This window comes from Muntiacus reevesi, chromosome 4 (assembly GCF_963930625.1).
Source record: "Muntiacus reevesi chromosome 4, mMunRee1.1, whole genome shotgun sequence".
Taxonomy (NCBI): Eukaryota; Metazoa; Chordata; class Mammalia; order Artiodactyla; family Cervidae; genus Muntiacus; species Muntiacus reevesi.
In genome coordinates this window covers 97,415,619-97,441,278 of record NC_089252.1, presented here as the reverse complement: position 1 = coordinate 97,441,278, position 25,660 = coordinate 97,415,619, and the positions used below count along the sequence as shown (strand labels likewise).

Here is a 25,660-nt window from a genome sequence, read left to right as displayed (position 1 = left end):
CGGATGTGAAATGAAGCCGGGACACTGTACCTAGTGCTGTGTGTTCGCTGCTCTGGGAGTTAAGCTCTCTGGCCCTAGAGGATGGTTCTAAAGCCCTCCAGGGAACACGCGTTTCCCCACTGCGTGTTCGGGGCGTGGTGTGGAGTACAGAACCGAAGCCAATGCGGTCCCTGCCCTCGAGTCGCCTCTGGCGGATTAGGAAGTAAGCACTGAGGGAATTCTCGGAGAGGTCCCTGCCCGGGAAGAGCTCCTTGAAGGCAGGGTTCCTGCAGGAAACGGCTGGTACGCCGGCACAGCTCACCTCGGTGGCCGTCTCGCCCTTGCCTTTCAGGAGCAGTACATCTTCATCCACGATGCCTTGTTGGAAGCCATTCTCGGGAAGGAGACTGAAGTGTCTTCCAGTCAGCTGCATAGTTACGTTAACAGCATCCTCATACCAGGAGTCGGGGGCAAGACACGGCTGGAGAAACAGTTCAAGGTAGTGCTTTGTGCATTTCTTTGGGCAAAAAGCACGGAGGCAAAGAAATGCCTTGAGTTTAGGGGTCGTGTCTTTTCGGCATGAATGTTTAGACTGAGATGGGTGACTTGGTGTACTCCTGAGATGTAATACATGGGAAAATCAAGCTGCGGCTTGTTTGTAGCTATGAGTACAGAGTGCTGTGCTGTATTTTCTTCTGTGAAGTTTACAACTCACTTGAACGTAAACACTTGCCCCTGGCCACAATGACATAATATGCTGTTAGTTGTTCCAATCAAAAAAAAAAAAAAATCCCCTGTATTTTTTCTGACCTAATTTATCTTACCCTTATGAAGAATGGCTATTTGTTGACATTATCTTAAAAGCTGAGCTCTTTGAAAGACTATCCCAGTAGATGATTTAGAAACTAAAAGACTTACTAAGCAATACTAGAGAAAAGGTTAATTTTTCCTAAATGGGGTTTTATATCTTTGATAGGGGCACCAGGTGGGAAGACAGTTAGGGTTATACAGAATTGAGTGAAATAAGGTGAAAAGAGCAACTATAAGAACTATTAAAGTAATTAAGGTCAAGCAGCTTAGCCATCTCAAAAGTATTGAATGCCTCCTATTTAGTAGTCTCTCATTAGACTTTAAATATCTGTCTTTTTTGAACATTGTTCTATTTCTCATTTTGTGTCAAGATAAAAAGAATGAGATGAATCGCTGCAGTTTTCATTTTCATGGTAAAACTTTCCATAGACACTGAAACCTTCCTTTGAATCTCAGCTGAAGAAATGAGACTGTCAAGCAAATGATAACAAGTGATAGCAAATGAAAAATAGATTAATTTCACCAGGTTCAGTCATAACAACTTTACATTTCCAGGTCTCCTTTTATAATGTCCTACACACTCTAAAAACCATTAAGTTAATTAATAGTGAGGACATAGTGTCTTATTTTGAATGTTGAAAATGCATTCTTAAAAAACTAATGTTTCTTTTTTTAAAAAAATCATTTTTTATTGGGGCAGAGCCAGTTAACAATGTTGTGATAGTTTAAGGGGGACAGCAAAGGGACTCAGCCGTCTACAGACAAGTATCCATGCTCCCCCACACTCCCCTCCCATCTGGGCTGCCACATAACATTGAGCAGAGTTCCCTGGGCTATAGGGTAGCTCCTTGTTGGTTGTCCATTTTAAATACAGCAGTGTTGAGTACCAATATTTTTTAAATTCTGCCTTTTGTTTCTGAAACATTTGTTTATATCTTGTTTTAAAAAATTCATCAAAGGAGATGGGGTTGTTTATTCTTTTACAGGTATAGAACTTACCTAGAAAGAAAACACAAGAAACAGAAACTCAGGCTGCCTCCAGGGCCCTGGACAGTGTAGAGCAGGAGACCATTCGCATACACTCTAGTAGAGAGCGTATGGGGAAAGTCCACATGAATTCAATAAATCCAAAGAATTCATTCAGTAAATCCACATTAATTCAATAAATACTGCTTACATAGAGCCTGCCGTCAAGAAGCCTAAGGCCTAAAAGTGAGTAAAACAAGATGCAATCCACTGAGCCAGCTGAGGGAAGTACTGCTAGTGAGACACAAACTGTTCTTAGGGTGCAAAAATGTTTAAAAGTCATTAGTTATCTGATTATTAGCGTTTTTGCCAGATCATCAAGCAGATGCTATCAACTATAGCTTTGTTTTTGTTCTGTTGTCTTTCCCAGCTTTACTGAGATAGAATTCTAAGTTTAGGGGATGCAAGGTATGATTTGACGTTTATGTACATACTGAAAAATGTTTGCCACAGTAAGTTAACACATGCACAAATATAGTCCTTTGAATGAGGACGAAAATGTTGCTTTTCTTTCAGCTGGTCACACAATGCAATGCAAAATATGTGGAATGCTTCAGTGCTCAGAAAGAGTGCAACAAAGAAAAGAACCGTAACTCTTCAGTCGTGCCATGTAAGATCTTAATATCGGTTCAACTTGACTGTGTTTGTTTTTTCTTGAGATTTTATGTGTTAGGTAAAGAGGCAACCACCACCATGGAGAAGAGTTATGCTTAGGACAAATTGAACAGATGGGAGGGGTAGCTGTCAGCACCAGGAGGTTGCTGTATCTATGGGACAAGAAATCTAGCTTCAAGTTCACCTCGAGACTGAAGAGTTAGGCTACCATGGCTTAGCTTAAAACCCTAAAAACAAAGGTAAAGTCATTATCACTGTGGCATGAGTGCTCTCTTAAAATAGAGAGTCCTGGTTTAATCTGTCCAACTGGAACTACAATTATTAAATTATCTTGTCAACTGAGACCAAGACACTTGATAGGTGGTGACCACTGTGTAAGTAACTTGGGACTCAGCAGAGGATACTGTACGTATGCTATAGAAACAGACATAGGGAATCGGTGGAGAGATTCTCTTGATCGAAAAACGCCAAGATTTTCTAAGTGCTTCCTGAACAGAAAGATAAAGGTAAGGGGATGCAGAAGGGCAGAGGACAATATGTTGGTCTAATTGTAGGAACATCAAACCAGGGTCAGCAGTGACCTCAACTCCTCTTTCGTCTCTAGCTTCTTTGTGACCTCCTGAGAAAGTGTCTCCCACAGTTGCGTGTTATTCCCATAATGCCTGCGTCCTTCTGGGCACAGGCAGATGGGTGTGTAACGTTTCCTTTTACATTCAGTCTTAGCTGATAATGCCTTAGCTTGGTTAACAACATAGGTATGGCTCATCAGGTAACTCTGAGAAGGTGCTGTTGATGGTGTGTGGGTAACCAAGGCAAATGTGTTTTTGTTTTTTCTGTCATAGCTGAACGTGCTCGAGTGGGTCTTGCACCGTTGCCTGGAATGAAAGGAACTGACTACATTAATGCTTCTTATATCATGGTGAGAGTCAACAGTTGGTTATAAGTAAAGTCGCTTACATTGAATGGTGCTAAAGAGCAGACACCACCTATGCAGCTTTGGTATTTCAAATACTTTCTTGGTGTGTAATATCAAAATTGGAGAGATTTCTGCATCTGGAAACCTTAACAAAGGATACCTAATCCATGAGGACACAAAAATGCTTAAGAAACAAGCTTGTTAAGGAAGTGATCGTTTTACTGATTTCACCCATCTAGTCTTGGAGTAAATGTTGAAATTACCGTTAAGTAAAAACAGCAGGGGGAATGAGAAGTGAATAGGACACAGAGAGAAAACTGTCTCTACATGTTAGCAGAAGTATGTCTAAAAATTAGCCAAGTGCACTGAAAGCCTCTTTGGATTGTTTCAGTGAGGTTAGCACCATGCTGGTCTTATTTCATGAATGTGTTTTACTACCAGGGAGTTAGAATAAGACACTCATAATCGCTGGTTTTTCATCTTCCTAACTAAAGGGCTATTACAGGAGCAATGAGTTTATTATAACCCAGCACCCTCTGCCGCACACTACCAAGGATTTCTGGAGGATGATTTGGGATCACAATGCGCAGATCATCGTCATGCTGCCGGACAACCAGAGCTTGGTAAGTGAGGCACACCTGCTCTGCATTCATGAGCTTGCGGTAGTGTCTGCATGAGCTGGGGAGGGAATGTAGACTGCTCATTTCATAGGTCTGCTCCAGTCCTTGATTCCTGATTCCTAGTGGTAGAACCCCTCAACTCTACTGTACACAGTAGGTGACAGAAGGTTTTGGAAAAAAGTTCTTTTTCCAACCTCACTAGTGTATGAACTGACACTGATCTCTTCGTTGCTATATGTCACTGTTGAAAAACAAAACGAGTAATAATAGCAGTCAACATGTATTGATTATATATGACCTTGTTTTTACATGTATTAACTCATTAAATCATTTCTACAACTTGATGACATAGGTACTGTCTTCACCTCCTTTAGGAGCTCAGAAAACTGAGGGAACTAGTTTGCCCAGGGGCATATACAAATAATTACAGCCATGATTTGAGTCACTTGTCTTATTTTGTTATTGTATATGTTCAACCCCACCTCATAGAAATGTTTCCCAGCCCCCCCCAAAAAAAATCAGTATCAAAAGTACTAATAATGTATCATCATTTCCCCCCACTCCATAGGCAAGTCAGATCTGTTACAGGGAAGGAGAAAAGGAGAGACTTTTTTGTTGGAAATTAACAGTGCTTTTTAAAGACCTCAACTAAGCTACTAATTCTTTCTCCTTCCTTTAGTCCTTCCCTATCGAGGTCTCCAGACTTTCCAGGTGTATCAGAGGTAAAGAATCCACCTGCCAATGCAGGAGACGTGGGTTCGATCCCTGGGTTGGGAAGATCCCCTGGAGAAGGCAGTGGCACCCCACTCTAGTAGTCTTGCCTGGGAAATCCCATGCACAGAGGAGCCTGGCAGGCTACAGTCCAGAGAGTCACAAAGAGTCAGACACGATTTAGCAACTAAACAACAGTTGAGGTCTCTAAGACCCTAGAGGAGAAGGGTGAGCACGTTTTTGAAAATAAGTTTTAAGTGATACCACTGCACTCTCATTGCCTCAAGTTTTCAATCAGTTGGGTCTTCAGAAGTTACTACGAGGACATGGAAGCACACAGAGTAAAAACAAAAACAAAAATGATCTGCTTCCTTGAGTGTCAGGAGTAGTGAGTTTTTTAATCAGAAAGAACAGCATGTGACTGAACCCCTAGTCTTGATGACATGCGTTTGACTATGTGCCCAGTCAGTAGGAACTTCACTTCGTCGCTTTCTGCTCCAGCTTCAGAATACCAAGACTGCTTCTGTGTGATAGAATGGCAACAGAGTTGAGAATCTTAAGCTAAAAACTGGAGTGTAAATTTTCAAATTAGCTGGCAATAGGGGTCTATTCTGTTTGGCATATGGAAATTGGAGGCATTTAGGGTTGTTAAAACGTGCATTTGTTGGATGAGTCAGTGTTTTTTGTTATCCTCGCGGAACAGAGGACAGCCACTGAGAGCGTCTACCCACAGGCTCATTTGCATGGGCAGGCGAGTGGGAGCCTGGATCCGGTGAGCCTGCTGTGCGGGCTGCAGGGCCCGGCCCGTCACTGCCGGGTCTCTCTCCGGCCCAAGGAGGCGATGCTGGAGTCCTGCACGTCCGAGCTCATAGCTCAGAGGTGGAAAGTCAGATTCAGTACCGCGTAGCGTTTTCTAAGGGCTTTCCTGCTGGCTGAGTCTAAAGAATCTGCCTGCAGCGTATAAGACCTGGGTTTGATCCCTGGGTCAGGAAGATCCCCTGGAGGAGGAAATGGCAACCCACTCCAGTATTCTTGCCTGGAGAATCACATGGATAGAGGAGCCTGGCGGACTATGGCCCATGGGGTCACAGAGAGTCAGACATGATAATGTCTCTGCATTTTTTGTGTGGTTTGTTATTTATCACTGCTGTAACTTTACAAGACCATGGTTCTGTGGATGGTCCAAAAGTCACTGTGGCCAAGACATCTCTGCCTTATCCATAAGCAAAATGCTGAAGTCAGTGGCATTGTTTCTTTGTAATAGTCTGTCAAGTGGAGCCATTATTCCCTAGTTTACTGTCATATGTTCAAAACTGTTTTTCTGCCTTTCTTTCACCTTTTTGTCAGTTGCTCGGTTGTGGGGTTTGTGACCTCATGGACTGTAACCCACCAGGCTCCTCTGTCCAAGGGGTTCTCCAGGCAAGAAGACTCAAGTGGGTTGCCATTTCCTCCACCATTACTAACTCCTTTTGGCAGGTGTTAGGCCAATTAGAGAATTTCTAATTCATATTGTCATCATAATAGTTATTTGAGTTATATAGTTTTATTATTCCCACTTTTCCAATATGGAAATTAAGGCTTAGATTATTCAGGATCATATCCAGTCCTATGCTTAATCTGTGTATTTGGTCAAATTTAGAGGCCTTGTTCATCATTATGTCTTTGTTGTTGTTTTAGTTGCTAAGTGGTGTTTGACTTTGTAACCCTATGGACCAGCCCTATGTAACCCTATGTAGCCAGCCAGGCTCCTCTGTCCATGGGAATTCCCAGGCAAGAATACTGGAGTGGGTTCCTATGCCCTCCTCCAGGGGATCTTCCTGACTCAGGGATCAAACCCACGTCTCCTGCATGGCAAGTGTATTCTTTACTGCTGATCCACCAGAATATCTGGTAAAAGGGTCCTAATTCCACATCCTAGGGCACAGTGTATTAAAATCCAAGACAGTTACAGACTTCTTTTGTATAGACTAAACCCGATTGCTAATCTGTTTCCCCTTATGCTGAGCTTTAAAAATAAAAATGTACTTGGCAATAAGCTATATTGAAACTTGAAAGGGTGATAAGTCTTATTGGACTGTTGGCTCATTTCTAATGCAACAATGTAAGATTAAACAAAACCTTGCTTTGAACATTATTCAGAATTATTTCTGACTTCACTAGTATAGTGTCTAGGCTTTTTCAGGAAAATGCCCATAGAAATCTATATATTACAAGCAAACTGTAATTTGCCATTTGAACTGATGAGAAAAAGGAGACAAGCCTCATCATAATGATTGTATTTCTCAGTCTCCAACCTAGGCAACGGTTATCTTTTTCTTAGGCATTCATAGTTTTCAGGGAGAGAATTCAAGTATCAAGCCTGAATACTGTATTAGTTTCAGACATATAGCTAAGTGATTCAGTTATTTTTTCTGATTCTTTTCCATTACAGGTTATTACAAGATACTTGAATATTGCTCTCTGAGCTGTAAATTGCCATTGCTTGTCTATTTTATGTACTGTAGTTTCTGTTACTGAATATTTATGTTTACTCTTAAAAGAGATAAACATTTAAAGCTTGCCTGATTCAAGACTGAAAGGCTTGAAGTCTTAACACTGACAGCTTAACTTCCCTTTTACAAAGCACCTTATACTTAGAGCCAGCATGCTTATTTATGGACCCGAGCCTTGGTGTTTTCATCTACAAAGACAGAAGATAAAAACTGCCTTCCCTCACTAGTATATTAAGAAAAGTACATAAGATAATGCTTACAAAAAGTCTTTTGGAAAATGCTAGTCAACTGTAGAACTCTTAATAACATAATCCATAGAACAACAATTAGTGTATCTTAGTTGCATTAAGCCACTGTGAAATAATAAAATTGATAGGATAGGAGATCATATCTCCTTTTTTATTTTCCCACTTACCATTACACAGCATTTCTCAGCTAGGGGTTAGACATCCCCTACAGAAGGAGCCTCTTTGGTTGTTAGAGTAACATAGATGAGAGGTGCCAAAAAACAGTGATTGTGTTTTACAATAAAATATAATAACCACTGACCGCAGCAAGATGCAATATGGGTATATCAATAATTCTATGAACCCAACTTAAAAGATGATCTGGGAATTATGGGAAATTTGCAAACATTAAGAAGTTGGTAAGAAAATTCAAGAACAAATGGTTGACAGCCCTGCAATTAATTTTTTTCTTTGGTGCCTGTAGGCTGAAGATGAGTTTGTGTACTGGCCCAGTCGAGAAGAATCCATGAACTGTGAGGCCTTTACCGTCACCCTTATCAGCAAAGACAGACTGTGCCTCTCTAATGAAGAGCAAATTATCATCCATGACTTTATCCTTGAAGCTACACAGGTAACCTCAACCTCAGGTCCTTGGTAACAGCTGTACCTGGATCCTGGGTGATTCTAAGTCACAATGAAGTAATCTATGACCCTGATTACAGGCCCAGGCAGGCGTCTTGAGTATGACCTAATTTTAAATGTGCACATTTCCTTTTTTGCTTCCTTCAAGTATTTGCTTTTTCCAGGTGGAAGGATGAAATGTAGCAGTTCCTCTGATTGAGCATGCATACAAATGGGCTTGTTGACCTAATTATAAAAACAAGATACTAGAGCTCTGTAGTTACTTTGCCATCAGAAATGTAAACCTTACAATATGTTGCAGAGGGGATAGTATTAAGACTATACATTAAAAAAAGAAAATACACAACATTTTGATGAGTAATTAACTATCTTCCTATGGAGTGGTTAAGAAGGGAGCTATCTTATTCAGTAAATTAAATACTGATGTCCTTACCCCTTCCTTGTTTTTCTTTTTATAGATAAGATAGAATAGGATATAAAGTCTTTTATAGTTTGTTGTCCCTTAAAACGTTTGCCTGAACAGGATTCTATTTCACTATGATAACCTCATTTGTTGCCTCCCTGGTGGCCTGGCAGTAAAGAATCTGCCGGCAGTGCAGGAGACACAGGTTCCGTCACTGGGACAGGAAGCTCCCCTGGAGAAGGAAATGGCAACCCTCTCCAGTATCCTTGCCTGGGAAATCCCATGGACAGAGGGGCACGACCAGAGTTCATGGCATCAGAAAGGATTCGGACACAACTGTAGCAACTAAACTTCCACACCACCAGCCTCATTCGCTAACTGTCAGGCAGACCTCTCTAGTCTTTCCTCCTCAGAGTAGTTTGGGTCTCCTGGCAATGATGGCATTCTTCAGTTATCTAGACCATGTACTTCCCCAGGAGCAAGTTCTGGCTGTTAAAAGACTATAGATAGGATGAGGTGAAGGATGACCTGTGACTCGTGTCATACTGGTTGCAGGATGACTATGTCCTCGAAGTTCGACATTTCCAGTGTCCCAAATGGCCCAACCCGGATGCCCCCATCAGCAGTACTTTTGAGCTTATCAACGTCATCAAGGAAGAGGCCTTGACAAGGGATGGCCCCACCATTGTGCACGATGAGTATGTACCAGTTTTTTCATTTTCCTGTTGCACTGTGATAGGAGGAGGGAGGAAAGAGAGACTTTACAAACCCTCTCTCTGTGTGACAATTCCAGGGTATTTCTAATGTGCACGTTGTGGTTTCTACCGGGTACATGCGGTTTCTAGTGTACCTGTGGAAAATATTATTCATTTAATTTGTCAAAGGCTTCAGGTTCTCCTAGAGTATAGGTTCATCTTTCTAGATAGGACTGTATATTAGCCTACTACAATGCATCTGCATGCTTTCCTAGGTTTTCTGTTTCAGAAATGCAAACTAGACAATAATTTACATGTCACAGTTTATATTATCTTTAAATCCTTACAGTGATTTTCAACAAACACTAGGTAGAAAACCTTTTAAAATATGTTTAGCTGATGAGTAATCAAAAAGTTAACTCTTAATAATATTTATAGTTTACAATGTGTTTTGAAGTTTACCGTCTCTGGAGGTTTAAAGGCAAAGCATGATTTGCTTCTAGCTCAAAGCTGCTAAGTGTCTGAATGGAGTTCAAACCCAGCGCACTCTCACTTTAATGAGAGGGACAGGGTCCTAGATATACCTAATGGTGTATGAATATCTGGAGTCAAAAATCATAGATGGGACTTGACCTGCAAGACAGTGGCAGATGGTTTCAAATCTCACAAGCCTCTAGCCCAAGTTCCAAGGTAGGTAGCTTCCTTAGTCAGCAAGTTGTTAGGCATTTACTATGTAAATTACCACCCTCTCTGCTAGTGTAGATATTAATACATTTCACAGTAACGCTTTTAAAATAAGCCTTTGCCTTGACCTGATGCTGTCACAGGAAGTGAACAGAGACTTCTGGCTGAGGTCCGTACTGTCACCAGTTTGAAGCAAGCCACATGATGGGCTCCTTCCAAGGAGTCTGATTGTCTTTTTAAGTGACTATGTAAAAACGTTTGCCTGCCTCTTAATTAGATTAAGAAGAATTAAGAGGCTACAGTCTATGATGTCCCAAGAGTTCGACACAAGTTAGCAACTAAACCACCACCAGTGTTTAAATGACACAGACAGCCTCAAAATAACTAGGTACTTGCTCCTAGTCTGTGTAGCTGTAGGATATGCAGTTATAGCAGAAAGTGAGGACTGCTTCTAGAGTACCCCCCCACTAATCTGGGTTAGCTTTTCAAATACCTTCTGGATTTTACCAGCTTTTAGCAATTCAGACCAAATTCTAATGTTGCTGCCCAGTTTTGTGACGGATTTTGCGGTACTAATAGTACTCCAAGGATCTGCCCTTAAGTCAGGAATGCAGCTGATCTTATATTAGAGAACAGAGAAAGGGGGGGAAAAGAACAACTTTAACAAAACTGTTTGATTCATTTATCTATATACAGCTTTGGGGTGGATTGTTTTAAGCAGTGATTTTCATTTTACACTACATGCTGCATATGTTACCTCTGGACTTAATCAGATATAGCTTGCTCTTAGGTCTAAATAAGAAAAGAGCAAGTTAATCCTGTACTAGTGCATCTTCACATGTGATATAGGTAAGCCGGATGAAAAGCCCCTGAAGATCAAGTGTTCATTCATTTATCCACCATCTTTAAGAGAGAAGTGAGTCCATTAAAATTATTTTTCTACATTACTTGAGCAAATTTGAAGTTTTTAAGTAGTTGCTAGCTCTAGTACACCACTCTGAATGCCAATTACCTTTCAGTTTCCATCTTACTTGCCTTTTGCACCCCTAAATATCCCTTGCTGCTAGCCTACAGACACCGCAAGTCTAGTATCTGTAAGTCCAAACTCGCCCTCCCAGCCTACTCCCATCCACTTGGTTGTACAAACCAGAAACACGTCAAAGTTCTTCCTTGTGCCCCTCACCTCCACATACCATTGGCCCCCAGGACACTTTCCAAATCCTTCTGCAATCTGGTTGAAGTTTACTGCCCCAGCTATCATCCCAGTCCTCCTGTCCTCTCATTCAACACACACCTCAAAAGGCACTCTCTTTGAAACTGTCTCTAATTCACCCCAGAGGTGATCCTTCACAGACAACACATCTTTACCAGTGCCATTCCTGTTCATCATATCCGCTTCTCACTGCTTGTTTACATGACTTGTCAGCCCCACACTGCAGAGGCCAGCAGTGCTAACTCATTTGTCCCATTCTGCACAGAGTGAAGTCCCATGCCTGACACACAGTAGGTAGTAGATAAATACTGGTATGAGTTGGTACTGTGCTTCAAGCTAGGATGACTCACCCATTATTCAGGATATGTGCTTATATATGAACTTTCCCCGGAGAGCCTTGTTTCTATTTTGGTTATTGTTATTTTACCTGCCTACATTCATCTGTGGACTATAAAGCTAATTTACAAAGTTTTTAAACCTCTGTCAAAAAATAGATGGGGAAAAAAAAATAGATGGGGGCAGGCTTGGAAAGAAGGCCTGGGTGCCTCCACTGAAAGTTAAACTTTTAGCACACAAACTGTGATATCTGCCTGGTCCTCACAGCTGTGTGCCAGGTGAATGGAGTTTCTAGATAAAACGATCTCTAAGGATAAAACTTCCTCAACAAAAAGTAAACTCATTCTGTGTGAGCACAGGTTAAAGTCAAACTCCTCTGTTCTCAGCTTCCTGTGTTCGTCTGCTCAAGACAGTTCTATCCAGAGGCTGATCTGTATCATTACTGTCAAATGTTAAACACGGAGCCTATTTTCCTAAGAAGAGTGTGGAACACAGTCATGGTGTAAGAAACACCGTTTTATGAGACAGTGGTAGATTAGACCTTCACTTACATAACGAAAAGCTAGTTTCTTGTGTGAATACTCCCCACCCTGTTGGATGCTAGAGTGGGCTGATTTCATTCAGCAGTTCTCAGAGTGGGATCTGAGGGTCCCTGATTGGGAAGGGTGGCGGGGTGGTCTCTTAAGACCCTCCCAGGTGATCTAAGCAGACACAGAGTTTTCAGAACAATACAATTCTTCACTCTTATTCTGTCTTGAGTGTGCAGTGGAGTTTTTCAGAGCAACGTGACCCAGCTGACATGCCCACTCTGACAGCGAAGGGAATGTGTGCTTGTATGGTTGTGTGTTTCAATGTTTTCTCAGCTCTGATGTCTGATACAGTAAAGACTGACAGCTAAAGCCCAAATAAGCAAAAGCTCTTTTAGGGGGTTTTCAATAATTGTTAATTTTGACCTGAGATGGTCTGTAGCAAATGCTGAAATAGATGGACTACTTTCTGTACCAGCTGCTGTAAAGACACCCCCTCTCAAGTTAGAACTAATTGAGTCCTTCTTTTAATCCTCAAAATCACCCCACGAGGGGAGTAATTTTAGGATCCACTCTTCCTGTGTGAGGAAATGAAGGCTGCAGAGGTAGGTCCTGTGTGCACAGGCATCTGGTTGGTAAGGGTCAGAGCCAGCACCAGCTACTAACGTGTAAGGTCCAGAGTAAAGTGAAAACATAGGACCCCCTTGCTCAAAAATTATTACCAGTAAAGAATTTCCAGTTAAAGAAACAATCCTATTTACCATCACATCAACAAGAATAAAATACCTAGGAATAAACTACTGCACAATTGCACTCATTTCACATGATAGTAAGGTATATAATGCTCGAAATCCTCCAAGCTAGATTTCAATAGTACGTGAACCGAGAACTTCCAGATGTACAAGCTGAATCTAGAAAAGGCAGAGGAACCTGAGATTAAACTGCCAACAAGCAATGGATCACGGAAAAAGCAAGAGAATTCCAGAAAAACATCTACTTCTGCTTCAATGACGATGCAAAAGGCTGATGTGGATCACAACACACTGTGGAAAATTCTTAAAGAGATGGGACACGGTACCTGCCTCCTGAGAAATCTGTATACAGGTCAAGAAGCAACAGTTAGAACCAGACATGGAACAACAGACTGGTTCCAAATTGGGAAAGGAGTATATCAAGGCTGTATATTGTCACCCTGCTCATTTAACTTATATGCAGAGTACATCATGAGAAATGCTGGGCTGGAAGAAGCACAAGCTGGAATCAAGATTGCTGGGAGAAATATCAATAACCTCAGATATGCAGATGACACCACTCTTATATGGCAGAAAGTGAAGAACTAAAGAGCCTCTTGATGAAAGTGCAAGAGGAGAGTGAAAGAACTAGCTTAATACACAACATTCAAAAAACTAGTATCATGGCATCTGGTCCCATCACTTCATGGCAAATAGATGGGGAAACAATGGAAACAGTGACAGACTTTGTTTTTGGGGGCTCCAAAATCACTGCAGATGGTGACTGCAGCCATGAAATTAAAAGATGCTTGCTCCTTGGAAGAAAAGCTGTGACAAACCTGCACAGCACATTAAACAGCAGAAACATTACTTGCCGACAACGGTCCGTCTAGTCAAGACTACGGTTTTTCCAGTAGGCATGTATGAATGTGACAGCTGGACCATAAAGAAGGCTGAGTGCCAAAGAATTGATGCTTTTGAACTGTGGTGTTGGAGAAGACTCTTGAGAGTCCCTTGGACTGCAAGCAGATCCAACCAGTCCGTCCTAAAGGAAATCAACCCTGAATATTCTTTATAAGGACTGATGCTGAAGTTCCCATACTTTGGCCACCTGATGTCAAGAGCCAACTCATTGGAAAAGACTCTGATGCTGGGAAAGATTGAAGGCAGGAGAAGAAGAGGACGACAGAGGACGAGATCATTGGATGGCATCACTGACTCAATGGATATGAGTCTGAACACACTCTGGGAGATGGTGATGGCCAGGGAAGCCTGGCTGCTCCAGTCCATGGGGTCACAAAGAGTCGGACACGACTGAGCAACTGAACCACCACAGCTAACACCATACAAAAAAACAATTCTAAACGAATTAAAAACCTACAGGCAAGACCAGACACTATAAAGTTCTTAGAAGAAAATATAGAACAACATTCTTTGACGTAAGTCACAACAGTATCTGTTTTGATCCATGTCCTGTATAATGGAAATAAGAAACACACGAGACCTAATTAAACTCAAAAGCTTTTGCACAAATAAAGGAAACCACAGAAAACAAAAAGACAGCCCCCAGAATGGGAGAAAATACTTGCAAACTCTGTAACCAACTAGGGATTAGTCTCCAAAACATACAAACAGCTCATACAGCTCAATATCCTAAACCAAACAAACAAAAAGTGGGCAGAAGACCTAAGTAGACATTTCTCAAAGGAGACATACGGATGACCAACAGGCACATGAAAAGATGCTCAGCACTGCTCATTATTAGAGAAACGCAAATCAAAGTTACAGTTAGGTAGGTCTCCCACAGTCAGAGTAACTTGCCTTTATTTTCTCATCTACTTCCAAAAGTCTTATAAGCTTGCATTGCCATTATTCCAAGATTAATTTATGTTCAAGCTTTAACTCTGTTTTCCTTCCTGCCATAATGATTTTGAAAGGAAGCCTCACTTCCTTCATAGTGACAGGGTTTTTATCCCTGCATTGCCATCTTGGTTATGATTTTTAAAACATCGTATAAGCAAAACAACAATAATTGTAATTATACGAAGTAGTTGCTTTCAACAATAATTATATGAAGTAGTAAACAGTGTAATTAAATGGCAAGAGGCCATAGGTATTATACACCCTGGTGATACAAGGAACCCCAGTGTCTCTTCAAATGAATATAGACAGAGCCACTTGAAAACATTCCTCTACATTGGGACCTTGCTTTCATTTCTTTGAGGCATTGACAGAGGAAGATGAGAATACATTTTAACAGATAAGAGTTAAAGAACTGTTGCTCTCAAGGGGCCCTTTAAGAAAGTGGTAAACTACCAAACCAGTGAATTTATATACTATTCTTTTATTAGCGAAGTTATAAATTACCTGTGTCACTTTTTCACCAAGTCTTTGTGAAGTGCAAATGCGTGAGGCTTGACAAACACCCTTTAATCCTACTGAATTCCCTAACTTCTGAAAAAGGATGGCCTTTTTCAGTCTTTCGAGACTGATACTTTAAAGTATCTGTGCATTTGATTGATTTGACCTAGTTTCTAGTCGTGTTTAAAGTCTCATTTTGTAGGAATTTCCTTTTATTTAGGTACTTATTTAAGAGTGGCTAAGTATTAAGGAAAGACAACCCAGGCAAAGGGCAGAATAATCCCACATGGAGTGCGCACTGCATAATAAAACACATAATACCTGACTTTCCTAACTAATGGCTATGGTTAGCTTAAAGGGGAGAAGGAAGAAAGATCCTTACAGTTCACTAGAATAGATGAAGCAGAGATTAAAAGGTTAAATATTGAAAAAAATTAATACAAATGATTGGGGTGGAGGAGGTGGGGAATCCCAGCTATGCTACGATGAGAAGGTAAACCCAGTTCATTTTAGAATCTGAAGAAAGGCAACATGATGAACAAGAAGAAAAAATACACTGAATCCGAGTTAAAAGAGCAGTCATAACTGTTTTAAAATAATACATACAGAGATCTAGAGAGTTAATGAAATGAATCAAAAACACTTATTATGAAATTGGAACAAATTAGAGGCTAATAAATGGAAAGGTTAAGAGATGGGCTATAGTAGAATGGACAAAGCTGCAATTAGACTCAGATACGGAAGTCAGATACAGAAGTTCTGACATCAGTCTAAGGGATGATCTATGGAGAGATAGATGAAAGAGGAAGGGAAAACACTGATAAACAGTCATGGCTGAAGATTCTCTAACAACTGAATAAAGGGATGAGATATTAAAATGCATTATCAGGATACAATGAATAGTAACATTCAGAGGAAAGATCTGAAAACCATAATTAACAAGGCTGATCCAGTAGTGATCTGCAACAGTATGTCCCCATCAGCAGAGGAATGGATAAAGAAGGGGAACACACACACACTGGAACACTACACTTGCATTAAAGGGAATGAAACAATGCCATCTGCAGCAACATGGATGGACCTAGAGAATATCATACTAAGGGAAGTAAGTCAGAGAGAGAAAGACAAATGCCATGTGGTATCGCTTATTTATGCAATTTAAAATATGGCAGAGACGCACCTACCTGCAAACCAGAAAAAGACTCACACAGAGGTCAGACTTGTGCTTGCAAAGCAGGAGAAGGGGAGTGGAAGGGGTAGGTGGGGAGTTTGGGGTCTGTAGATGCAACCTGTTATACAGAGGACAGATAAATAACAAGGTCAGATCATATATACCGCAGGGAACTTTCTGGCATAAACTCTCATGGAAAAGAGTTAAAAAATAAAAAAAGAATGTATACATGTGTTTAACTGAGTCACTTTGCTATACCGCAGAGGTTGGCACAACATTATAAGTCAACTATACTTTGTTTCTAAAGTTCTACTTTTTAATTTAAACATTTCTAAATTAAATACATAAATGTTACAGTCTGTACCCAAGAGAAGGAAGGACATTCCAAGTACAGGGGCAGAAAGACAAAAGCAGGGACAGTGGAAGAAACACAGTGTATAGTGAAGGAACTACTAGTAGTTCAGATGGGGGCAGTAAAGACTGCTTCAACACCTCGACCATCACTGAGAGTCTCTTAAGATGATGATTCATATTTAAACGTTACTGGATTTTGAACTTAGAATAGTTGTTTATTTAAGCTGGAATAAGGATCCAGACTACAGTCCATTACTCAGAATCAGTACTGCCTCACTTTGATCATGGAGTTAAATTGGTGACCAATTTTTAATATGAAGGCTTTGATCGTTACAAGAGTTTCTTCAGACACAGATGGTTTATTTATAATTACTCACCATAAATGGAACTTGACTATATTGTTTTTAAAAAAAAAAACTGGTAAATTACACAAGGCAACATTCATTGATTATAATGCATTATTTAGAAACCAACAAAGAAATGAGACCCCAAATTGTTACACCCAGACCCTGAAGTCCTTACATCTGCTATTAGAGATAACTCATAGGTTAAAGAGGTAGTTAAAATAGAAATTACGGATTCCTAGAACTAAATGATGCTGAAGGCACTACATTTAAAAACCTAACAGGACACACACTCAGAGGGGGAATAAAAATGTATAGCCTAGGTTGCATATATTGGAGAAAATATTTTAGAGAAAACAAAAAAACTAAGCTTTCAATTGGAGAAGCCAGAAAAAGAACCAAATATATCCACAAAATGTACTAAGAAAAGCAAATAGTAATGAAATGGAAGTAAGGATGAGATAACTTCATTGCTTGAATTTTGTTAACAAGAGATACAACTTTGGAAAATGGTGAAAAAAGCAGAAAAGGCATAATTTATCATTGGGGAAGAAAAAAAATCTACCACTTAACTGTAGTCCTCAAATGTTTTAAAAATTGTTATTTAAGTGTGATAAAGATGTTTATTTTTAAAGTCCTTATCTTTTGAAATTTTATACTGATTTATTAACAAATAAGAAATCTGGGGTTTGCTTCAAAACACATGTGGCAGAAATAGACATGAAACAACACCAGCTGCAAGCTGGTGATTGTTTTAGTTTAGTGACAGAGCCATGAGGGTTACTGTACTTTGTATTTTATAATACTATACCAATAAATTGTTAAGCCTACCTAATCATAATAAACGATACTTAGTGAACATATGGCACTTACCAGTCTCTGTTCTGAGCCCCTGACGTGTATCAGCTCCAGTAAAACAAAAAAAACCCTCATCTCCCGAGCTATGACCCCAATTACTTACCTGGATGTGCATTGTTTATTCAACCTCAAAATGGGGATATTAATAGTACCTGGATTTTTCTGAGGATTAAAATCATTGGCACATATAAAGTACTTATAAGCCTGGTACATAGAGTTTTCAACCTGTCAAGGCCCGCTACGTTTTGACCAGGCTACACTTGAACAGGAGCATACGGAGAAAACATGTAATGTAACCTTGATTAAGAAAACAGACAAAGCTAACACCAGAATGGAACAGTATAAGCCATTGTTGCTTACTTGAATATGGGTACAAAGATCTGAAGAAAATGCTGTCAGATAAAACCCAGTGTGTTATATTGAAAGAATTACATACATCATTTATAAAGATTCCTCCCAGAAATACAGAGCTAGTTAACTGGTACCAAAAACTGCTCTCAGTGAATTCAGGACTTTAGGAACTTTTTTAAACTTGTAGATGTTTGAAAACATACAATAAAATGAAACCCATTCATAATCCCCATCCCCAAAAGAAAACACTCTTAGCAAACTGAAAGTCAAAAGCATTCTCTTTAACTTGTTAAATGTCACTTCTCAGACGCCTATAGAAATACTTTTACTTAATATCAAGAAAGTAGAAGCTTTACCATAACACAACATGGTACCTCTTTACAGTGTCAGAATGGAAGACTATTGATATCCTATCCAATGCAGTAAACGCAAAAGATGTAAGAGGTATAAAAGAAAGACATAATTGGTATTATTGGCAGATGACGGTGCAGCCAACTAACCAAGAGAAGCCACAGATTTTTAGAACTTAAAAAATGTTCTACATGGCTGAATACTAGTGCACCATGTGAAATCAGTAACTTCCCTATATATCCACTGAAACCAAACACTGATGTCCTAAAGAGAGGCCATTCTTTGGAGTAACAGAACCTACCTAGGAGTCACCCTAAAATGACATTAGCAAAAACTATACAGAAAACTGGGCTTTCGTGATGGCTCAGTGGTAAAGAACCTGCCTGCCAATGTAGGAGGGTTTGATCGCTGGGTCAGGAAAATCCCCTGGAGAAGGAAATGGCAGTATTCTTGTCGGGAGAATCCCATGGACGGAAGAGCGTGGTGGGCTATAATCCATGGGGTCCCAAGAGAGTCAGACACGACTTTCCAACTGAACAATAACATGCAGAAAACTATAAAATCTAATTGAAAACTACAAAAGACCTGAGTAAATGGAAAGAAAGATAACGTTCATGAACAGAAAAACTCAAAAAGAGATTTCCACAGATCTACTTCAGATATTCAATGCAACCTAACCAAAATCCCAACAACTTTTTATATTCCTTGACAGTTCATTATCAGTTAATATAAGGTAGAATGGGATGAGGTAGGAGGGTAGAGGTGTATGGAAATAAGTGTACAAGGTACACTCATGTCCAAAGCCCTAAAAGTGAAACAGTAACTGTACCTCTAGCAGCCAAGACTATTGTATAAACCTGCTTCATCAAGTATCAAGACTACTAAAACCCTATGGTAATTTAAACAACTGTGGGGAAATGCAGGATCAAAAAACAGAGAAGCAGATGAAAGGGCCAAACTAGAGAGTTCAGAAATAGGCTTGTGTATATGAGAATTTGGCAAATTATTAAAAAGGGAGCTTAAATCCACGAGGCAAGAGGAGATTATTCACTATAATATGCTGGCACAAGTGGTTATCTATTGGAAAAATCACTAAAATCAGACCCCTACCTTACATCAAAACAAAAATAAGATTCCAATGGATTAAACAATTAAATGTAATGAAGTAGAAAATTGTAGGAGAATATTTTTTAAATACTGGGGTCAAGAAAGCATTTTGAAATGGCCTGATGAAAATACCTGCTACCCTCTCTAAGCCTTTTTTGTGCCTTGGAAACATATTTTTCCAAGAATTTTATAGAAGGTGGTCATACTTGGAATGTTCCACTTCCATGCCAGAAATAATTACTAAATATGGAACTCACTGAAAATTTTCTGATTGCCTTTTGAGCCATAGGTTTCTATTTTTATTCAGATTCTGGAAGTTCAGTTTAGCCATTTGGAATTTAAAAAAAAATTTTTTTCCAGAGCTTTTTGCCTCTTTCTACTTACCTTATAGCCTTCAGTTGAAATCCTCATATTATTTTTCCTATCCCATCACCCAACTCCTCCCTCACTTCAAATCTTCTTACTGCCCTTGTAAGTCTAATTTTGAACTTTTCAAATTAGACATAAAGTTAAAGAGGCCACATTTATAAACAAGTGTCACCTTTACGCTAACCTTAAAATCTCTCCTCTTGTCGGCATTTCATTCATTTCTGTGTTCTAGAATAGGTATCAATACAGTCTCCCTAGCTTCTATAGAAATACGTGATGGTAACCTCATTCCAATATATTCAGTCTTTCAGCGATTCTGAAATAGCTTTTTCATTTTTTTTGCCTCCCCAAGGTATGGCGCAGTTTCAGCAGGAATGCTGTGTGCTCTTACCACCTTGTCCCAGCAACTGGAGAATGAAAATGCCGTGGATGTTTTCCAGGTTGCAAAAATGATCAATCTGATGAGGCCTGGAGTATTTACAGACATTGTAAGTACTGTTTATTTGCAAAACCTGTACAACATCAGCTGAAACTCAGCCTCACCCTGTACAACAGTAGTTCTCAATGGGGGTGGGGGTGGAGTGATTTTGCCCCCAGGGGATGTTGGGCAATGTCGGAGACCCTTTTTTAATGATCACCAATAGGGATGGAGTTAAGTGAGTAGAGCCCAGGGACACTGCTAAACATACCACAACACCTAAGATGGCCCTCTACAATAAAGGATTCTCTGGCCCACATGTCAAAAGTGCTGAGCTTGACAAACTCTGCTTTCTAGAGTATATAGTGTTTTCTGATGATAAAGTACAGATTTCATATTATCTTAGTGGACCATCAACACTGAGAACTCATTCCAAGGTAAGAGAGATGAAAAGGACACAAAGCAGGTGTAGGTTTTGATCGCAAAGGATTCCACAGATGATTCTGTAAGTTTCTTAAAGAGCGCAGACATATTCCTGTGTCTCTAGTGTATTTTTCACAGTTACATTTTTAATCAGTATTTTTACCTGCAGTGAAATGAGATGAAGCTGTTCTTCGGCTCCAAAATCATCTTCCTCTCGTTTTCCAGGAACAGTACCAGTTTGTCTACAAAGCGATGCTCAGCTTGGTCAGCACGAAAGAGAATGGGAACGGCCCCATGACAGTGGACAGGAACGGCGCTGCTCTCACCGCGGACGAGTCAGACCCTGCCGAGAGCATGGAGTCGCTGGTGTGACTGGAATCGTGAAAGAGTGCTTCATTTGTAAACCTTCTGAGACTGAGAACTTTTTTGAGGCCTTTTTTTTGCCAGACTCTAGGTCTAGGTTATATGATAACCCAGTTACTTTTTTACACTGATAAAAAGTTTTGATATTTATTTTTTGCCATTTTCTGTCTTAATGGTATCCTACTGAGCATATGCACCTCTGTTCATTTCCCACAGTGAAACGCGGTTTTACCTAGTTTGCACTATCTGATCAGTGTTACTGCCTATAATCTGATACTAAAGCAAACCCTGACGTGACATTCCACGACACCATACATGCTACTTTTTAATTCAGTATAGTGAAGGTCTTTGTTAGGACAGTGACTCTTGATTTTTTTTTTTTTTTTAATTATTACTCTTGCTAAAGCAGCTGCATCCTCCTAGCAGGCAATGCTGTCCTTTTCCTCAGTCCTCTCCTATTTTTTAAGGCACTGTTCAATACTTCTGTATGCCTTCTGTGTTTTAATGGAGTGGATGAGCACTGTTTTCTTTTAAACAATAGTGGGGTGGGGGCGCTACTCTGAAGGTCTGTCAATGTCATGGCCTTGAGAGAGTCCCATTTGTGATGCTGAAGGTGTCCATTAAGAAACAAGAAGGTTTAAGAGTCATCTGATGTGAACATCACTTCCTAGTTTCAAAGTTATATTCCTAGCTTTAAAAAATGCCCAACTGTGTCAAAATAAAGGATATCTCTGTATTACAGTTTTCACAGTAGCTATGTGGACAGTGTGTGTTATTTCCATTTTGATTCTCTCAAATAGTTACATCACTGCCCCCCAAATCAGGGCCATCTTTTACAAGAGGTGGCAATATTTTACATAACTCCAGTTATGAAACTCTTTAGTGAGTCTTCATTAATGCCTCATGGTTTATAATTTCATACCTCTTGGCAGGTGGACTAATGCAAATCTTGGCAGGTGTGTAATTTTGAAAGTAGTCATAGAAAATATTCCTATTACTCATATAGCAATCTAATAAAAAAACTACCTATAGAGTTAACATTCTTACATTCTTTTCTTTCTTTTTTTTTTGCCAAATATTTCATGATAAAGTTCATTAATTACATGCATTCTTCTATTTAAACTGAAAATATTGTATTAATTAGCAAAAAGTCTTGGGACTATCTAGGTTCCTCCACATGGAGAAATCTGACTTGAAGAGAGACAATTAGGATTTTGAGTGAAAGGTAACAGTGACATTTTCAAAGAGTTCTTAGCAGTAGGAGACAGCTTTGTATGCTTTTATGTATTCTAGCCTCAAAAACAGGTTAACTTCAGTAAAAGAGACTGCTCATAGGGACACAGAGCCCAGGGTGGTAATCGCCCAGAGCCACATTCACCCTGCCGTCCATCATGGGAAAATCGGAAGCACTCACAAGAAATTTCAGTTCAGCAAGTTAGAAAGATAAGCTACTTACTGAGATCCGTTTCTTCTGCTGCATATTTTTGCTTTTGAGGGGTGACTTCTGTCAGAAGTTAAGCCATCACCAGGACTGAGCCTGTGAAGAGGAAAAGGGTTTTGGTTATTTTTATTTTTTTATGTCAATAAAACATCAACCAACAGGTCACACTGGCTATGACCATACTGTCTGGCTAGGCTTTAAAACATCCGTGATAAGCAGCACTGAGACTGTTTATCCTGAGTTGGTTTTCTATGAAGTTTGTCAGAGCGGAGCTGAAAGGACCAAAGCTGCTGAGGCCTCCTGGCCCGGGATTTCTAACACACGGGCCAGGTCAACCACGTTTTCCTAAACGACATAACTTGCCAGGATTCCTCTCATCTTCCCATCGCGCAGACTCAGCCACACGGGGTAGTCCACCATTCACGAACTGTGAGGGCTTGCTGGAGAGAGTGTGGACAGGTGGGCCCAGTCTCCTCAGCTGTTACGTGGCGGAGGACAGACACACTCACCGTCCCTCCGCTCCCGTCAGAGGTGACGTGCGGAACCTCTGCCTAACACCTGAGGGAAAAACCCTGACCTCCCGAACGCTACCGCGACCGGCTGGCTGAGGGAGATCAGGCAGCGGAAGGTTTCAGCCTGGTTTCACCTCAGCGCCGCAAGAGCTAGGCCTCCGCCGTCCGTTACGGAGGTCGCTTCCGCTGTACGGAGCGCTGACGTGAGCTGACTCTTCTCAGTAGATGGCACGGGGGGACCTGACTTTCAGAAGTAACGTTCAAGTTGGGGTTTGTGGCCCCTGTAATTTTTTCAGACACATGGCAAGTATTCCCTTCTGGGCTATTTTTGTTTTCAGTCACTCATGTCCGCCCCTTCGCAACCCCGTGGACTGCAGCCCGCCAGGCTTCCCTCTCCTTCATCTGTGCTATTACAGAGGGTCCAATTCATGGAAATTCCTACCCTCCAGTTCTGTGACCATCTCTTCCATGGGTATCAGAATCATGGTAAAAGAGAGAGAGAGGTCGGGGATAAAGCAGAAACATCACAGGGATGGCTGAGAATTTATTTCTCTGTGAGCATTCGAGTGTCTGTAGTGGGCCTGAACCAAAGTCTACAAACCCTAACCCACTGAACCACAAGCAACTGCTGTTTGCCCATCTTGCCAAAATGGCCCAAACACACTTAGGGGAGGATGATTATAGTCAACAGTTCCTCACTTTGACTATAGAGTGTATCCTATTATTCTTCATATGGCATTGGCAAATAGACGCTTGTATCTTTCCAGAGGCAAAGAGTTTCAAAGATGGTGTTTTCTTTGAGACAGAAGCACATTGCTTAACTAAATAACAAGGTTATTAGCCCATGCACTCAGGAGGCAAGGAAATAGCTATTGCAAATTACTGTGTGCTATGTTAGAAAAATAAGCTTTTAGAGTGTATGAGTTCTAGGTAAGCAGAAGTCACACATTCAAAATGAATTGCAAAGATCAAGACAAGCGGCCATGCTGGACATCAGAGAAACACACCTTATCGCCACCAAGAACCTTACCTGCATCTAAAAGTTAAGATTCTGTCTTTCATATTTAAAAAAAGGTTTCCTTCTGAAATTTAGGATGATTAAGGTGAGGTGAATTGCTTTTCCTAATTTTTATGCCTTGGAGCTTTCAGAGTCAATTTAAAGCTGGAAAGTCCAGCAAGGTCAGAGATGTTTATGGCATTTAGGGTCTGGTGGCTGGTGGTTTTAGCCCGGAGTGATGTACTGAAATCAACAGATAACCTTAATTATTTTATAATGACACAGCACAACTGCCTTGTTATGAATTTTTTTGAATGCATATATACTGTATTTAAAACTTAAAATATAGATAACCAATTTACCAAAGACACATACTAATTGTAAGCAAAAAATTTTAAGAAAGAAGCCCAAACTCATCATAATTTAGGAAATAATAATCAAAACGTAGTTTGTCTTAAGAATCTAGCAAGTTATATTGAAAAATGCATTTCCAACTCCTAAGTCCTAAAGTTTATGTTCAAATGGTGCCAGTGAATTTTTATATGAAGGGAAAATGCCTGCTTTTTTTTTTTTTTTTAAAACAGCTGTAATCTCACTTGCCCCTTTGCGCTTGCCCATAGCTGCCATCTAACATACAATACTGGCTTCACTTATCTCTAGAGAGAAGGCATGCAACAAACCAGAAGGAGTTGTAAGAATGGTATTTGGCCTCTACTTTGTCTTAGCTGTTAAACTGTTTTTAGTATTTTTGTTAAATATTTGCAAAGGGAAGCATTTTCTACAGAGGATAATTAATTTCAAGAAAAATAATCTTGAGTTTTAAGAAATAAAACATCTCCAGAAAAGGAGACAAACGATTTTATAAAATGTCGCAACTCTCCAACATTTGGGGTGGTGACTCCTTTTTTGTTAGGACATTTGAAACTAGCAAGTAGCCATTGTTTCTTAAAAAAGAAAAAAAAATTCAGCCTTTGTGTGGATTCATGTTTCTTTCACTTCATTTTGAAATAGCGAAAATCATTAAAACTGTAAATATTTTGTTGCTTGGATAAGCATCTTCTGGGAACTTTGTATCTATGGTATATAATCATAGAATTTTATATTTTCATATAAAGCTAATTTTTTTCTAGTTTCAATTCTGTCATAGTTTTGTTTTTTTTTTTCCTTTGTGGTGGATATGTGAATTCAACTTTCTGTGTATTGAAGTAGCAAGAACCATCTTTGCATTCCAAAAGAATCCAACATGTGTTATTTCTTTGAGGCAGTGATTGTGACAGTTGGGTTTTCTTTTTTAATTTCATTGACCATTTGTGCAATAGGAATTAGACATAATTAGTCACACTGAATACATTTGTTGCATTGACCCATTTGGATAAAGTGCTGTTTTTGTTTTTTTTAATTTGTTTGGGGGGAGGGGTTTTGTAACCTGAAATTTTTCCCTTTTTTCTTCTGTTTAAAAGTATATCAAATCATTCTATTATAGTGTTATTTAATATGTAAATTGTATTGCTATACATAAAATAAAGTATGGTTTTTGATGTATTCATTAGTGCTGAGCATTTTTAAGAAAATACCTACATCCAATAATATCAGATTACTCATTTCTTTTAATA

The 25,660-nt window shown here is 39.8% G+C and overlaps 1 protein-coding gene across 3 annotated transcripts in view; it reads left to right on the top strand.

Moving 5' to 3' along the window:
* The window catches only part of PTPRG (protein tyrosine phosphatase receptor type G), a 755,472-nt gene extending 729,883 nt beyond the window's left edge, over positions 1 to 25,589 (top strand). For all 3 annotated transcript variants that reach the window (XM_065933358.1, XM_065933359.1, XM_065933357.1), the window contains 8 exons: positions 332 to 478; positions 2,332 to 2,425; positions 3,273 to 3,349; positions 3,841 to 3,969; positions 7,881 to 8,027; positions 8,997 to 9,139; positions 20,246 to 20,381; positions 20,960 to 25,589. In XM_065933358.1, the coding sequence (XP_065789430.1) occupies positions 332 to 478; positions 2,332 to 2,425; positions 3,273 to 3,349; positions 3,841 to 3,969; positions 7,881 to 8,027; positions 8,997 to 9,139; positions 20,246 to 20,381; positions 20,960 to 21,106 (1,020 nt within the window). In that variant the 3' untranslated portion in view covers positions 21,107 to 25,589. The remainder of the gene's footprint in view (positions 1 to 331; positions 479 to 2,331; positions 2,426 to 3,272; positions 3,350 to 3,840; positions 3,970 to 7,880; positions 8,028 to 8,996; positions 9,140 to 20,245; positions 20,382 to 20,959) is intronic.
* The last annotated feature ends 71 nt before the right edge of the window (positions 25,590 to 25,660 follow it).